At 42.2% G+C, this 18,146-nt stretch overlaps 1 protein-coding gene across 4 annotated transcripts in view; it reads left to right on the top strand.

The window, feature by feature from the left end:
* Window positions 1-18,146, top strand: part of EIF4G1 (eukaryotic translation initiation factor 4 gamma 1) — an 86,915-nt gene that overhangs the window by 42,111 nt on the left and 26,658 nt on the right. For 3 of the 4 annotated variants that reach the window (XM_040428515.1, XM_040428516.1, XM_040428517.1), the window contains exons 6-14: window positions 1,685-1,791; window positions 6,636-6,728; window positions 8,412-8,475; window positions 11,016-11,879; window positions 12,557-12,645; window positions 13,401-13,581; window positions 14,380-14,513; window positions 14,609-14,989; window positions 15,321-15,518. In XM_040428515.1, the coding sequence (XP_040284449.1) occupies window positions 1,685-1,791; window positions 6,636-6,728; window positions 8,412-8,475; window positions 11,016-11,879; window positions 12,557-12,645; window positions 13,401-13,581; window positions 14,380-14,513; window positions 14,609-14,989; window positions 15,321-15,518 (2,111 nt within the window). The remainder of the gene's footprint in view (window positions 1-1,684; window positions 1,792-6,635; window positions 6,729-8,411; window positions 8,476-11,015; window positions 11,880-12,556; window positions 12,646-13,400; window positions 13,582-14,379; window positions 14,514-14,608; window positions 14,990-15,320; window positions 15,519-18,146) is intronic. The other variant, XM_040428519.1, reaches the window with a different exon arrangement.

Below are 18,146 nucleotides of genomic sequence, written 5' to 3' on the forward strand. Positions count from 1 at the left end.
TGTTCAGATATTCCTGCTGCTTGTTTTGGGTGAGAATGCTGAGGATTAGCCCTGTTGAATGACGATGGGGTTGATGTGGATATGCACCAAATTTGCTACAGAAATCTAAACAATTGCACTGGCCAGGGATCAGGCAAATTATCGGAAATTAACTTTTTATATGAACTCTCGTTCCTGATAACTCGCCCATGGTGCTAGTGCTACCAGTCTCCCAACAAATGATCAAACTCTTTCACGCAGCACCTAAAATTGTAGATAATTGGCAGCACATTGCCTATGTAAACAAGGAGGTGCTGCTGACAGTAGGCAAACTGAATGGGGGGGGGGGGGGGGGTGTGAACAATCGTAGTAACGATTGTTCATTCACTATTCATATTGCATCAGGCCATGTAACAGGGCCCGTAAAAGGGTTTTAGATAGGTCACCAGTATCTGATCGGTAGGGGTCTGACTGCCGGGACCCCCGCCAATCAGCTGTTTGAGAAGGCATCGGTGCTGCTGTGCGTGCCACGGCCTCCTCCCAGATCTACATTGTACAGCGCCTGTGCTTGGTATTGCAGAATAGGGCTGAGCTGTGCCAAGGGCACATGGCTGATGAATGTGCCGCCACTGGCCTAGGAAAATCTGCAAGAAGACTGTTGCACTCCCTGGACTGCCGGTGCATTCTTAATCAGCTGATCAGTGGGTTTCCTGGGTTTTGTACCCCACTGATCAAATATTGATCACCCTATGCAGCGGATAAGTCATTGATATTTAAGTCTTGGAAAACCACGTTAAGTTGCCTATATACCTGGCCAAACACTCGTTTGGCTGGAAGCTCTCTCCCAAACTCCCTATACATATACACATTCTGTCATGCAGGTTTTCAATGGGGAGATGAGAAAGCCGCTGCCAGACTCCTGGCAGCACCGTATCTATCGAGAGTACAAAAGGATCGGATGTATCTAGTCTTGTTAATGCTTAGTGCAATTACCTGTATTATGTATGTATACCCCTGTACTCGTATGTACAGCGCCATGGAATGAATGGGGCTTTAATAAGTAATGTTTAAATTTCAATATGCCCAATTCTCTGGACATCCCCCATACACATAAGATTGTCAGCAGATCCCACCGACAACTGTAGACTGCAGCCTAATGTGTATGGGGCCTTTAGTGATTTTCTGATTTTAAAATAAATAATATAATAAAAATAATAATCTGTTTACCAAATTGGCTTTCTTTCTCTTCTTGCAACTAACCAAATTCTTGCCTTTGCCTGAAAAATATGCAGCACTCTGAGCTTCTGTAATCTGGCATCTGAAAATGAAGGGATTTTTCTATTTTAGTTCTGTTTAGTTAGCTATTAGTCCAAAACTTTATTTGGGGGCTTACCCATTGTGTTTGCGCTTTAGCTGTGCTCTACACCTCCCCCTTCATGATGTTTATATGATCAAGCGTTGACTATATTTAGTTCAGTGTAGCTGGATGTAGGAGAGCTTGCAATGTTTAGTGGGGGAAGTGATACAAGTGACTTACTGGATGTAAGTTTGCCAGCTAGCAGATGGGCTATAGGCTTTCGTCTCATCTGGTGAGGGTGGAAAATTGTTAAAATTAAGGCATGTAAATGTTTTTTTTTTTTTTTTTTTTTAACTCTTCTGTTTTGATTTTCTAATTTGCCTTTTTCCTTCTGGTCTTTTGATGTAGCTGGTGCATATTACCCGGCTCAGCAGCAGTTTCCTCCCGGGGTGCCAGGAGCTCAAGTGATGATTAATCAACAACAAGCGATTCCTCCAAAGAGAGAGCGAAAGACGGTAAATTTAAGGGGTTTCAGAGCTTTATGGGCAAAGTCTTTCTGTCTCTTGGTTGCAGGCCATCCTGCTCCGAATTGTGTACATATGCACTGCAGTGACACGTACTATAGTAATATATTCAATTACGTTTATCAGTGATAAACCTTATCTGCCCAAGTCTCCAATCTATCCAGATCGCTCTGTAGTAGTATATTGTCCTCTTCCGTGTCAATTACTTTACACAGTTTAGGGTCATCTCCAAAAATTATATTTTACTATGCAAGCGAGTGTGTACCGTTAATAACCACCCTCTGTTTTCTATCATCGAGCCAGTTACTTACCCACATACAGACGTTTTCTCGCAGTCCGAGCATTCTCATTTTATATACTAACCTTTCATGTGTCAAATGCTCTAGAGAAGTCCAGATATATGAACAATTGCAGATCAGACTCTGATGTAATGTATTCTATGGTGGCTGTGCAAGAGCAAGACTTCCATTGCATTGATTTCCAACCTTGGTTCCCTGAAATCTTTTTATGGTAGAGGGCTGCATAAAAATAATTTGGGGCTGGTATGTTGTCCTCACTGCTTGTGCACCCCTTGAGTACAGGCTACCTGCAGTTGGTTACCCACTGTTTTAGGGTTGAAGGTGAACACCCTACACACATGAAATGCAGGATTACATTGTTATAAAGAGACTAATCCTTATGTAGTGCACAGTACAGAAAAAAAGCCGTTTTGGTGAGAGCTGTTCTATGAAATGTTAGTGGTATTGTATAAAATGTTCTGGAATTGCTGGAGTCTCTCGTGCAGTGTTGGGGGTCGTCAGTGCACATATTGACTTGCTGTGTGACATAGGCAGCAGGTGTTTCTGTTGACTTTTCATCTCATGTGAACATAACCTTAAAGGGGTATTCCCATCACAAACAATGGATGCATATTGTTAGGATAAGCCCTCATTGTCTGATAGGTGCAGGTTCCACCTCTGGGACCTACACCGAGAACGGATGGGGGAAGGCGATGTAGGGCGCACTATACATGCGCAGCCGTCCTCCAGTCAATTCAATGGGGACACTGAAAACAGCCAAGCACTGGCTCAGCTATTTCTGTTGGCTCCATAGAAATTAATTGGAGTGGTGGCCACATGTGCGGTGCGCTCTCATTCACTAGAATGGGAGAGCGCTTGGCGATGGGGTCCTCCAGCCACCCCTTTTTATTTTTTATTTTATTATTTTGGGCAGGCCCATTGTAATGAATTGGTAACTGCGTAAACTGTATGTCAGACACTGATGTAAAATACAGTCGTGTGTCTGAGTCCTAAAAGATGCAGGAAAATTTTAATTTGCTTCATACTCATTATCCCTGAAGAAAACCACAATACTGGTCCTCATGGAATCCAAACTTCCTTAGTTTTTTACCAAATTGAACTTTTCTTTAATTATAAAGACTTTTTAATATAAAGATAATATTGATTTATCAAAATATATCTGTAAAACAACTATCCTTTTATTTCCAAAGATGATTAAATGTATGTTTTTATGTATACATACCTGCATATATACATGTAATTTTTTTTAAAATATCGATTTACATATTTACATTTAAATATATTTGTATCTACGGTAATTATTTTATAACTCATATCGGCAAGTCCAACACCCACTCCACCTACTAAACTAAATACTATTTAAGTAGTTAATGATTTAAATAATAATTTGCTGCTATTTAATGAATAGTATGTTGACGTGTGTGTATAATGTATGTATATATATGTATGTGTGTGTATGTGTATGTGTATAGCGACAGATTATCCACAATTACTGTATTCAACAATCAAAATCCTACAAAACTATCCAAATTTGAGGTGCTGCCGAAACCAATGAAACTTGTAAAAGTTTTCTTTATTAATAGATCATTCACATTAATGAAAATACCTGTAAATTAAAAATGCATTAAAAATCAATAAATTACTGTTGAAAACAAATGCAGGAAAATACATGGAATTTCCAGGTATTTAATTTCCACATGAAGACTGTAACCTGCTTCTGGCAGAATCATTTAGAAAAATGTCCAGTAGCTTCCATAACTTCTAACCAAATGGAGAACATAGAATTATTCATAAGTCTGCTTCACACTGGTCTGTAAAATTCTGCCAAGACTGAAGTGGAGTCCCAGTTCCTCTCCCTCTCCATCTTGGCGGCCTGCGCTGGTAGCCTTGATCCATACCCGACCGACTACTTCTAATAAGATGTGGTGGCTGAGGAGTAGAGAACTGGTTGCATGACTCCGCCAGCCATGCTTACTCTTGTCAAGCTCTTCTTAGATCTGTTCTGTGTCCTACATTAGTATGCTCTGGTGGCTGCATTGCTGCCAGGAATAAAATCTAGTGGGGGTGGTACCACAAAGACTGATTTAGTCCCCAAACTAGACCCAAAAATGAATAAAGACTGCCAAATACAGATCTGTCTTTAATGTAAGTCACATTGCCCTCTAAACTAACATGTACCTCATACTAGATTACAAAATGTAGTCACTTCTAGTCATACTCCAAAGTTAATTCAGAAGACGCCAGGGCCCAAAATAAATGCAGACCCCAGATAAAATAAAAAATTCTTACCCCAGATGCAGCTTTAGTTTGTCGTGAAAAACCAGTGTGGCAGCTCCAAGTGGAGAAAAGGAGCCATAAGGTGGATTGCAGCACACCTGCTGTGTTCACGTCAGGTTTTCTTCAGTGACTAGGGAGCTCCTAGTCTGTAGCTTTAAAGGGTAGGCAATCAATATCCAGTCGCTTGGTCTTGGAGTCCTGGCACCCCCAGCGGTTTGAAGGGACTGCGGTGCTTGTGTGAGAGCTGCAATCTCTACAATGCTTACTTGTATGCTGCCTACATAGTAGTGGTGGCTTAGGGTAACTACAGCTTCTATATATCTTAGATAGGCAATCAAAAATGTGAAGCTGGAATAGGCCTTTAAAGGCGTTCTCATTTAAACAGCTTTCATATGCCCTAGTAGATCAGGTGTATGTCATAGAAAATGGATTCTGGCTTGTTCTACTACAGTACACATCCCCTGCTTTTAAAATGTGTGGTGAACCAGAGCTTCTTTCACTTGCACTTCAGCATCAGTATAGAAAATGATTGCTGGCATGTTGAGGGGAGCCCCTTTAAAAGGCTTCTGTGCCCTTGTACCAACCTCATGAACTGCAGTAAAGCATTAACAGTATAAGGCTACTTTCACACTACCGTTTTAGCGGATCCGTCATGGATCTGCAAAAAACACTTCTGTTAAGCAATGCAACCGCATGCATCCGTCCAGTTGTATTATGTCTTCTATAGCCTTGACTCATCCGTCTGGAACTCCATTGAAAGTCAATGGGGAATGGATCAGTTTTCTATTGTCAGAGAAAACGGATCCGTCCCCATTGACTTACATTGTGTGCCAGCACCACATGGCGGACAGAATAAGGCTGCAAGCAGCATTTTGGTGTCCGCCTCCAGAGTGGAATGGAGACTGAACGGAGGCAAACTGATGCATTCTGAGCGGATCCTTTTCCATTCAGAATGCATTAGGGCAAAACTGATCCGTAGTGGACCACTTGTGAGAGCCCTGAACGGATCTCACAAACGGAAAGGTAAAACGCCAGTGTGAAAGTAGCCTAAAGAGCACTATGTTCAGATCAGTAGATTTTTCCTAGTCCTCTCCATTTTGTGTGCGCACGCTCAGGAGTCCTCAGCATCTTGGTGAATGTGCAGGTGCATAGTGGGGAAGCAGCAGTGAACACAGCGTCCATTAGGTTATTTATACATTACTGTAATTCATGGGGTGGTCCAAGGCATCAGAGTACCTTTTAGGCTCGGGTCATTTTTGTGCCATATTTGCTCCTTTCCTTTTGCACATTAGGATTAACGCACAAGGCAGCGACAAATACGATGTTGCCGTCATGTTCCTAGATGGTGTTAAAAAGAGGTGTGTACATTTGTGACAGATTCTCCTTCAGGAATTGCTTACAATGAAGTGAATAGATTAAAGGAAAGATTAAGACTGCTTGATTTTATAATCCTTAACATTGTGAAGGTGTGAAGATCTCTGATGCGAATGTCACGCCTATATAGATGATATAACATACCATAGACCATGTACGGATGAATTACATTATGCTGACACATTAACATTTGGTCAGGACAAATCTATTTTTTCAGTTTAGCTTTCTGGGTGTGACCGTGTGATCCAGCATTACTTAGACTTGTAAAGGTGACCTCAAAATAACTACTCAGGACAGGGGAATTTACAAGGAGAAGCTGTGCTAATGACAGCCGATACTCCGCCTCATAGCATCCTAGACGCTGTCCATGCATAGATACTTGCTTCAGCTGAGGGTGAGTTTAATGTGCTTTTTTACTTACTAAGGAGCCTTTTTACTTGACATCTGCAGCCCTCTTGCTTTGTACTGGTTACTGATGGTTGGATTGTTTATGCTGGGACAGGGAGTAGTGTGCTCTGCTTTTCTGGCGCTTTGTTCTCTACACAGCTGTCAGTGCACAGTGACAGGGGAAACTGCTGTATAACGTTTTGCTCTGGGTTTGTTTGCACACTGCCGTCCTGTGCCTGAGCTTGGGATCTGGCAGCTCTCCAGAGAGACTTGGCTTCTGTTCATTCCCCTTACAGTATGTGGCAAAGTTTTCTGTCCACGTGGCCGTTGCTGGGTCCCGGAAGTTTTTCGAATCTGCTTGACCTTTAACCTGCCTTGTTAAAAGCCACACAAATAAGTGGCATAGCAAAGAAGGTCATAGGCATCTGGAATTGGGCATATATGTAGTATGGTAAAGCTGGCACGGCTTTAATAGATTTATTTTTATCTATGAATCAGATAAGGATTCGAGATCCCAACCAAGGAGGAAAGGACGTCACAGATGAAATTTTGTCAGGAGGACGGACTTCATCGACACCCACGCCTCCACAGGTAATCCTGAACTACTCATAAAAGCTGCATCATATCCATGCTGTGCTTAAAGGAGTTGTCTCGCTTTAGTAAATGGCATTTATCATGTTAATACAGGCCACTTACTAATGTATTGTGATTGTCCATATTGCCTCCTTTGGCTGGATTAATTTTTCCATTGCATTATATGCTGCTCGGGGTTACAGCCACCGCTGCAGAGCATATGCAAGGTGGCCGTGACCGGAGCTGCCTGTGTGCCCTACTGTTCTGGGCACCAGAGAGGCTGGTGCTTTTTCCTATAGTGTGTAAGTACCACTACCGCTGTAGGATTGCGGGATAGTTGTAATCCCTGGATACGATCAGTTTATTATGTGATGGAAAAATGAATGAATCCAGCAAAGGAGGCAATATGGACAATCACATTACATTAGTAAGTGCCTTGTATTAACTTTTTCCACATAAGAGCTATTTGCTGAGGTGAGACAACCCCTTTTAACTACCCACCCTGTTTAGGATCATTCAGAACATACTTTCAAATGTAGTCGTCATGGAAAGTTAGGGTTTAATATTTATCATGGATCAATATGCCAATATGCATAGTCAATCCCCAAAGTGCTAATGGGTTTTTGGGACTTAAAGGCTATGTACACATTTGGGGGCAATTGGACACTGCTATCTGGCAAGCCATGGATGTAGAGGATGGATGAAGGCGACTGTTTAGTTCACTGACATTGGGGTAGCTGGGGGCTTGCATTAGGACAGGGGAGACAGTATACAGTCATGTATGGATCATACATGACTGACATTTTTTACAAAAATTACACTGGAAATTTGCCAACCCCTTTTAATATTAGCTTCTCCGCCTCCCTCTTAATTCTGCTTGTCTCACTTTGCAACTCACTCATGCTCCCCTCCCTTCTCCATTCTGTAGGCGTTTTTAATCCTGATATTTTATTGAGCTGACAGCTCATCTTGGTCTCTAAAGACGGCTTTATCATAGAATGTTTGGGCAGAGCTGATAACTGGAGAGCGAGGCATTTGTTAGTTCCTTATTTCTAACTGTACTTAGGATTTATGCTACGTAGTTTGAAAAGTAGTGACCGTTTGAGTATTTGGCCATCAATATCAGTGTGAGTGGAGGTTTGATTCCCTGTGGCCCCACAACCAGCTGTTTGAGGGGGCTGCACTTCTTGTGTGTGGTACCGCAGCTTCGTCTTGGTAGAGAACTGCATGAAGTATAACACACGGCTACGTCAGAGTTTACAGCACGGCTATGATCACCAGGCTGCCTCACTCACCCAAGTGCCTCAGTCCTTTTAAGCAAGTTGTCGTGGGGATGCTGGGAATTGACTCCTCACTAATCTGATTTTGATGCACATAGCCTAAAGTTCCCTTTTACACAGGACGATGTATGCGCTGATTGTCGGGAAGGAGGCGTTCCTTCCTGACGGTCTGCTGATCGCTAACGGAGGAGACCAGTGCATTTACATGCAGCGATCTCCAGAGTACAGGGAGGAACGATCACTAATGACAGTATTGTTCTCCATATAGACTCGTCTCCCAGCAGCAGATAGTGTTTACACAGCACAAATTATCCATTTACACCACCAGATCATTGCTAACTTTACTATGAATGCTCATTAGCGATAATCTGTTGGATAGACCATTAGGTATTCCAATTTTCTTTTTTTCTTTTTTTTTTAGTCTGTAGGCTCTGAAGTGCAGGCGAATGGAGAGAGTGTCCATGTGCCTATTGTAGTACGCCCAGGTAAGCATAATAGTAGTGTTCAGGTGATTTGTGTGTTGGTTTTTCTTTTAACCCCTTAATGACCTGTACATTTTATTTATTTCATTTTTTGCCTCTGCATTTCAGCAGCCTTGCCTTTTTTATTTTTTTTATTGATGTGGCTGAAGGGTATTTTAACCATGAAAGGCTGTGTTTGGAATAACCCGTTACACCCCACCCCTTTGTCTAAGTCCTTACCCTGTGTTCTCTACATGATTTTTACAAGACTGTTTGTCATTAAATGCATTTCTTTAGAGAATAGGATGTTGAGCAATTTCAAATGTTGTTCAGACTTCTATATCCATACAGTAGCCTCTCTAAAGAAAAAAAAAGTGCAGCCCATTTTAGTCCAGTAATTTTATCCATAAGTGTGCTGAATAGTACTAAACATGGTGTCAGTCATTTGACCAGGCTTTGTTAGCTGCCCAGAATAGTAATGTATTGAGGGGCAACTTAATGTACAGTTACTACCTGCAGCAGCACCTCTACATCAGGTCTGTCAGTGTCCATGTGGAAACCGATCTATGGGACACATTTATTAGACTTCGATCTTAATAACCCGTATACCTGGTGGTGGATCTGATGGAGTTATGGAGAGGAGCAGGATTCTTCACGCCCCCTTGTTTTGTTTTTTAAAGACCTGGCGTGACCGTTGCACTGCAATCTGCCAGAAATACTAATTTAAGCGCATTTCTGTTAATTATTGGCCACATCACCTACAAACAAGTGGCAATTTTATAACTCCTACAGGCAGGCAGATATGTGAAATAAAAATCATAATTCCACCTCTAGTTCTGTTTAGTTATCATGTAGATGTGTGCTGACCTGGCACATGTATGACAATTACTGCTACTTGCTGAATATCAGGAATTATTATATGAAGTGTCACATGTCTGATGCCATGTTCAGTTAGGCCATGGATACAGTACACAGGACTGGTACATAAGCTATACCATTCTACTGTAATAGAGGTCAGCTGCCTGATATAAGAAAGGTATAAGAATTTTAGACATGTATAAAAATTATATGAACTGACATACTATGCCAACGTTAGTATGTTATTACTTTTTATTTTACACTAGTCTGTTTTGAGTCATAAAATGTCATTCTCTTGGCAAAAGGTATTGCGGTGAATTGGGGAAAAGTATGCTCCTCAACATTGAAATTGAAACACCAAGAAGGATAAGGCTACTTTCACACCTGCGTTCGGTGTGGATCCGTCTGGTATCTCCACAGACGGATCCGCACTGATAATGCAAATGCTTGTATCCGTTCAGAACGGATCCGTTTGCATTATTCTTTCAAAATAAAGTCTAAGTCAAAATGGATCCGTCCTGACTTGCATTGAAAGTCATCCGTTTTTAATTGCACCATATTGTGTCAGTGAAAACGGATCCGGCCCCATTGACTTACATTGTAAGTCAGGACGGATCCGTTTGGCTCTGCATCGTCAGGCGGACACAAACGTTGCTTGCAGCGTTTTGGTGTCCGCCTCCAGAGCGGAATGGACACGCAACGGAGCCAAACTGATTCCTTCTGAGCGGATCCTTATCCATTCAGAATGCATTGGGGCTAAACTGTTCCGTTTTGTGAGGGCTCTGAAACGGATCTCACAAGCGGGCTCAAACGCCAGTGTGAAAGTGGCTTAAGCTGTAAGTTTGTGCAAATTAAGGAAGTAGCAGGTGTCTCTTTTCAAGCACCTAGCTCGTCTGTGGCATATGGGAGGGGCATAACTTTTTTTTTTCATTTTTTTTTTTTTTTTTTTCACATGATGCTTTTATCGATGCTGTGCTTTACATGATTCTACAGCTTTATCTTCTTGGTGGTCCAATTTGTGTTGAGTGTATTTAGCAATATTTGCAAGATGCCCCACTGGTGACCGATTTGACGCAGTTTCTCCCTGACTGGTTTGGTTTTTTCCTAACCTTTTTAAAGGGGTTGTCCAGGTTCAGAGCTGAACCCGGACATACCCTTTTTTTTTCACCCAGGCAGCCCCCCCCCCAGGCTAGCATCAGAGCATATCATGCTCCGATGCGCTCACTTGCCCTGCACTAAATCGCACAGGGCAAGGGTTCTTTTGTTTTCAGTAACACACTGCCGGGCAGAAACTTCCGCCCGGCAGTGTGTTTGGTGACGTCACCAGCTCTGATGGGTGGGTTTTAGCGCTGCCCTAGCCGTTTTACTAGTTAGGGCAGTGCTAAATCCTGCCCATCAGTGCCGGTGAAGTCACCGGACTTCCTGGCAGCCCCATGAAGAGCCCCGGTATGTCACGGATCTCCAAAAAATGCCTTTGCCCTGTGCGATTTGGCGCAGGGCAAATGAGAGCATCGGAGCATGAACTGCTCCGATACTCCTGTCAGGGGGGCTGCCGGAGTGAAAATAGAGGGATGTCTGGGTTCAGCTCTGAACCCGGACAACCCCTTTAAGGTGGAATTAATCTCCCCATTACTTTGGACTGTACTAGGCCTAGATTTGTGTCTACTTAACATTTGGTTTATATACATTTCTATATTTTCATAAAGATGATGGCTCAAAGCCCACCCAAGTGCTGACCAGATCATCAGATAGTCCCTCACCCTCTCCTCCTGCAGAAGCAAGTTTGAACATGGCAGTTGTTTGTGAGCAAGACTTGACACTTGTTAACACTACACCTGAGCTGTCTGTACCTTTGCCAGGGACTCTTAATTCACAGGAAGTGCCCTTGCTAGAAAACCCGTCAACTCAGGTATCCATGCTGCCAGAGGCTCCTACAGCTATTCAGGAGGACCCAGATTCTGCTGAAGAAAGCATTGCAGACATAACTGTTACAGAAATGGAGCCTGTCTCTGAAGCTCCAATCATTCAACCTCAGCCGGAGCTTTTAATCCCTCCCCAGACTGCTGTGTCTGATTTACAGGAATCTCCTTTACCACAGGAGGAATCGTTTTCCGTTTCAGAGGTAGACTTTCCCTCACAGGCTCCTCCATCCCAAAGTTCAGCAGAGCCTAGTTCTGTAGAAGCAAATGAACCTGATACAGAAGCTACACAAGAGCAAAGTCCTCTGGAGAGTTTGCCCTCTGAAGATCCTCAACCTAGTAATGGCCTCCCTGAAGAAGTGACTGTGCCACCCGCAGAGCCAGAGCCATCTGAAGTTTGCCATTCTGTGCCCTCCTTGGATTCTCCAATTGCTCAACCAGAGGAGCTTCTAACAAATGGAGAGGAATCTTCTGACCCACAGGAACCTGAGGTGCAGGACACACACGAGTCTCATGTTAGCCCGATCACAGAGCCAGAAGAGAAGCCAGTTGATCCTACACCAGAAGTTGAGGATGTTCGAAAGGAACCCCCTCCTGAGCCAGAGCCAGTTGCTTCACAGACTGCAAAGCCAGCAGATGTTCCTGTGGCAGGTAATGAAATCTTCATATTGCTTACTTGAAAATGATTAAAACATAAGTTTAAGAGGAAATGGGTATAAAGGTATAGTTGGATAACAACTAATTTTATGTGTGAAGAAACTGCTTCACACTAGTATACTTGAATTAATACAGGCACATTATCTCCAGATACCGGTGCAAGACCTGACGCCTTCATTTCCGACTTGGTCTTGACACAGGAGAGTTTCTTGTTGTGTGAAGGAGGCTAGCTGACTGGCTCAGTAGCTAAGCCAGCCCTTCTGTTAATGTATTGGCCGTTACAGAGTAGCTTCCTTCACACAGCCGCAATTGGCACTGGTCACATGCTGGAGGGGTTGAGGAGCCCAGGACACTTCACAGGAAGGGACTGCCCAGTGGACCCTGTACATTGTGGCACAAGGCAGGATAAAGCTTCTTGGTCATACAGCTAGTATGACAATCCACCAAGATATGTTTTAACTACTTCATACCTCAGCCATGTAGCACTGTCAGCCTTTTGGAGGGGTCGATACTGCCATGAGGTCCAATGACATGTTTTCAGAGTGTGGGAGCAAAGCCTTGCAAGCACAACCGCATGCAGTGTCCATAGAACTCTTGCCCTGGTTGGATTTGAATCAGTCTTATTTGTTTCCGTTACAAATTTGCTAGAGTTGTTTGTTTTTTCACTCCAGTTGCCGTATCTGCACCAAAGAAGAGGAGGAAAATGAAGGATTTAAACAGGAAAGATATAGGCGGAGATCTGTTGGATGCATTTAAGGAGGTAAGAGAAGTCTGCAGTCGTATTTGGAAGTTTTTATTTCACCTTAAATAACACTTTTGTTTTATTTGGTTTTAGTCCACCCCTTGTACTAAAGGCGTAAAAGGATTTTTTAGTCCTAGAATGCCATAAGTGTCTGTCAGATTGCCACCTCGTTGTCCAGACCTATTTAGGGGCATTTATTAGTGTTTGCCATTATTTTAGCGTAAAAGTCGCAAATTATGCTGCATGCCATATTTGCATCATAATATGCGACTTTTCACTTGCCCCTCCCACTATTAAAAGGTGGCATGGCCTCCTGTTGCCAGCCAAATTTACTATCCTTTATGCCAGAAACCGGAGCAAATAGTTTTAAATGTACGCCAGCTCATATCTGGCGTGGATTGGTATGTCTTATGCTCGAACTGCCTGGAAATGTGCCCCTGCCCTTTAATACATTTGGCACATTTTGAGCCAATCAACTTGGTGATTGACCATTTGTGATGCCAGCCTTAGTACATCTCTCCCAGTGGACCCTTGTTTCACAGTGTGGTGAAGGCATCCTGGAGAGAGGTAAGTGGGCTATGGCCATACGTGGGTATAACCTTTAGCCGAGATCCATTTCACCAGGCAGAATAGTGGTCCGATGACCCCTGTTCTCATAAAGTGAGGGCCCCAGAGGTAGGACCCCCACTTATCAGACATTTGTGTAGCGGTTCTATGGCGGCTCAACCACATTAATTCGCTAAGCTACAATGTTTACACTTTGTCCCCCTTAGCAGACTGATGGTACTACTGATGCCACGGAGCCGCCTGCTAACCCACCTGCTGCTGCTCCTGAAGTTGAGCAGACCCCCAGTGTCCCTGTAGAGGAGCAGGATGAGACATGGGAAGAGAAAGAGGACAAGCTGGATGCTGAAAATATAAAGCCAGGAGATCTTAAGTACAAATACAAACAGGGTAAGGCACATTCATTAGGGGGGATTTATCATGAGGAACATTTTTCTTGAGTAAATGTTGAGTACTTTATGCCATATTTATCAAATGTCTCTTGTTACTTGATGAATTTGTCTTATACACCTAACACCTTTTTGTCCAGAGAAGCTACTCCAGCTTTCCTACTCCACCCTCCTCGTGTGAGATTGCAACTTTTTTTTTTTAAGTCTCTAAAACTGGAGTGAAACTCATTAACATAGCTAGCCACACCCTCTTTTCCATCCACATTACAAAACTGGAGTGAGTGGTGTGAAAATGGAAAAAGTCGCAAAATTTTGCAAAAGCGAGTGCAAAGTCGCAAAAGCCCTATTTTGTGATTTTTTTTTTTTTTTTTTTTTTTTTTTTTTTTTTCCACCAGAACTTGCTTACATGATTCAATGACTCTTCTAGTAGATAGCCTGTCACAGGAGCATTGAGAGATTTATCAAACTGGTGCAAAGGAAAGCTGGCTTAGTTGCCTATAGCAACCAATCGGATTCCATCTTTCATTTTTCAGAGCTTTTGTGAAAAATGAAAGAATCAATCTGATTGCTTGCTGTGGCCAACTAAGCCAGCTTTCCTCTGCACCCGACTTGATGAATCTCCCCATATGGCTTCTGCACTAGTAGTAATCAACACAATCTCCATCCTGGGAGCAAAAGACCTGATCATGGCATGCAAGCAGCAGTTTGTGCTCTACCAATGAAACTGCTTGACTGACACGTAAAATCTTTGGACTATCAGATTATAGGCATTTCACCACGTTTTTTAATCTCTCTTCAGAACAGTGGAAACCTCTAAGTCCTGAGGAAAAGAAAAGTTATGACCGTGAATTCTTACTTGGCTTCCAGTTTATAGTGGCAAGCATGCAAAAACCAGAGGGTCTCCCTCAGATTACTGATGTAGTGTTAGACAAGGTAGGTACCCTTTTTTTTTTTTTTTTTTTTTTTTTTTTTGTTTAGTTTTTCTACTAGTAGCTTCAGTTGTTGACTACCGTTGTTTGTTCTTGCAGGCCAACAAAGCTCCCCTCAGACCGTTAGATCCCGCAAGATTAACTAGTATGAACTGTGGGCCAGACTTTACACCATCATTTGCCAATTTAGGCCGACCTACTATGGGAAACCGTGGTCCAGTAAGTATCTTTAAAAAAAATAAAAATACTGTAAAATTCCTGAAATTTATCTTTATTTGTGTTTACACTGTTTGTTGCTGTTTGCAGCCAGCAAATCTTGGTCCTCGACGGTCTCAACAGGGACCCAGGAAAGAGCCACGCAAAATCATTGCAGCAGTGTCATTAAATGAAAACGTACAGTTAAACAAAGCAGAGAAGGCCTGGAAGCCGACCAACAAGCGAGCCAGCGAAGAAGAGGAACCAGAAAATATTAAGACCCAGGTGGGTTGGTGTTTGAAGGGTCCCTTGGGAAGGCATACATGGTGTGACATTTCCATATGCAGAACTGTACCAGTGTTAAATTATACATTTTATTCCATATTTCACCTAATGCCATAACATCATACAGGAGTGCAGTCCTAAAAGGCCTATTGCATGGGTAATATGTTACTGTGACATCATTGTAGCAAATTTGTATTGCTCTTCAAGGCACAGCAATGGAAATTGACAGTTTCCCATTTGTACTCTTGTTACCTCTTTCCTAAATTTCTTCCTATATGTATGGTGGATGTCTTGGCCCTGATTAGCACTGACATGTGTCGTCCCTTTACAGGAATTGTTCCGCAGAGTGCGCAGTATCCTCAACAAGCTGACCCCACAGATGTTCCAACAGCTGATGAAGCAAGTCCAGGACTTGCCCATTGACTCAGAGGATAGACTGAAGGGTGTTATTGACCTAATATTTGAAAAGGCCATTTCTGAGCCAAATTTCTCTGTTGCATATGCCAATATGTGCCGCTGCCTTATGGGGGTAAGTCTGCTTTGCTTAGAAACATTACGCTGTATGTACTATTAGAGCCAGGTTAGATAGCTGCTCAGTGGGAGCATCTTTTACAAATTTGTCCGATCATGTAATGCATGGTTGGCTTAATCATTTGCTTGGCTGGGTGCAGGATTCCCTGGCAGAACCTGCTGTTTGTCCTGGGTCTAGCTCCCTGATAATTTGCTGATTATTCTGGTTCCTGCGTTCTGAAAGGAGTTCTGACGGGACATTCTATTTAGGCTACATGTACACAAACGTTGTTTGTTTCAGTGTCCGTTCCGTTTATTTTTTATTTTTTTCAGATGTGATGCGGACCAGTTCATTTCAATGGGTCCGCAAGAAATGCGGACAGCACACAATGTGCTGTCCGCATCAGTATGTCCGTTCCGTAGCCCCGCAAAAAAAATTAATATAACACGTCCTATTTTCGTCCGTTTTAGGCATTGTTACAATGGATTTGCAAAAAAAAAACGGATGGCATACATCTGTCATCTGTTTATTTATTTTTTTGCAGACTGCAAAACAGTCGTGAGCATGTAGCCTTAGTGTTACTGAATTGTAAAATTCTCATGTCATTGGTGGAGGTCTGTTGAGACCCCCACCAATCTTTAGAACAAGGAGAGAAGCGTTTACATAGGGCAATCGATCTCTGCAGGAGATGGGCTCAATCGAAAGTCTATGGGCCCATCTCGATTCCTTATCCTAAAGTGAGCAGAGAGCACCCTATGTGAGTACTTCTGTTTCCTCATTCTAGTGATCTGTGGGGGCCTAAGCACTGAGACCCGCACAGATCAAAACGTTTGATAGGTCACTGGCATCAAAAGTTTTTTCAGTTCAGTGACACTTCAGAGATCAACTGGTGGAGCTGACTGAAAGGTAAGTGGTAGATTTATTGTCTCACTTCAGCAGTAGGTCGTCATAGGGCACCAGGAGTGAAATATTATCCAATTTGGAAATGTCTGTCTACTTTTCAGGGTTGGAGCCATATTTTTGTTGAAATCTAGTTAGTGGTTCCATTTGGACAAAACAAGTTGTTTTTTTAAAGGCTATGGACACCTTTTGAGGAAATTTTTCTCATTATATTTTACTCATTTAGGCCTAAAAATTATTTTTTATTTGATCTTTACCAAAAAATTTCAGCAGGTTTTTGTTCTGTAGCTTTTACTTTCAGTATATTTGCTTGCTTTGTGTTTTTTATATTGAATCCTTCAGATGGGCAGCTGCTTATCTGTGGACTCCTGACAGGTCATTTAAGCCATATTCTTAGCAGACTGCTAAAGTTTAATCTCACCAGTTTTATAGTGTCCTAACCAAGGGCCACATGAACTAGGGTCACTTTCTTTAATTGACTCCTGTATTGAACAGCTCCAGCGCATGCTGACTTCTGAATATTCCTGAGCTCCTGATCTTCTCCGCCCCCTACTGCTGATTCAGCAGCATAAAACTGGTGACACATTCCCTTTAAGGGAGCGCCTGTTAGTCTGCAAGTGCGCAAAAACTAAACGCTGTTAAACTTTTAACCCCTTAAGGACCGGGCTCATTTTCACCTTAAGGACCAGGCCATTTTTTGGAAATCTGACCAGTGTCACTTTAAGTGCTCATAACTTTAAAACGCTTTGACTTACCCAGGCTGTTCTGAGATTGTTTTTTCGTCACATATTGTACTTCATGTCACTGCTAAAACTGGGTCAAAAAAGTAAATTTTTTTGCATAAAAAAATAAAAGTTTTACCAAAAATTTTGAAAAATTAGCAAATTTCAAACTTTCAGTTTCTCTACTTCTGTAATACATAGTAATACCACCAAAAATTGTGATGATTTTACATTCCCCATATGTCTACTTCATGTTTGTAGCATTTTGGGAATGATATTTTATTTTTTGGGGATGTTACAAGGCTTAGAAGTTTAGAAGCAAATTTTGAAATTTTCAGAAATCTTCAAAATCCCCAAAAATTTTATGGACCAGTTCAGGTTTGAAGTCACTTTGTGAGGCTTAGATAATAGAAACCTCCCCAAAATGACCCCATTCTAGAAACTACACCCCTCAAGGTATTCAAAACTGTTTTTTCAAACTTTATTAACCCTTTAGGTCTTCCACAAGAGTTAATGGCAGATGGAGAAACAATTTTGAAATTTCTATTTTTTGGAAAATTTTCCAATATAATCAATTTTTTCCAGGAGTAAAACAAGGGTTAACTGCCAAACACTCAAAATGGGTTGCCCTGATTCTGTAGTTTGCAAAAACACCCCATATGTGGTCGTAAACTACTGTTTGGCCGAACGGTAGCACATAGAAGGAGGGGAACACCATATGGGTTTTGGAAGGCAGATTTGGCAGGACTGGTTTTGTTTATACCATGTCCCATTTGAAGCCCCCTGATGCACCCCTAGAGTAGAAACTCCATAAAAGTGACCCCATCTAGGAAACTACGGGATAAGGTGGTTGTTGTTTTGGGACTATTTTAGGGGTAAATTAGATTTTTGGTTGCTCTATATTACTCTTTTTGAGGCAATGTAACAAAAAAATTTAATTCTAAAATTGTTTCTACATTCGCTATTTAGTTTTGTCGAACACCTAAAGGGTTAACATAGTTTGTAAAGTAACTTTTGAATACCT

This window comes from Bufo bufo, chromosome 4 (genome assembly GCF_905171765.1).
Source record: "Bufo bufo chromosome 4, aBufBuf1.1, whole genome shotgun sequence".
NCBI classification, from domain to species: Eukaryota; Metazoa; Chordata; class Amphibia; order Anura; family Bufonidae; genus Bufo; species Bufo bufo.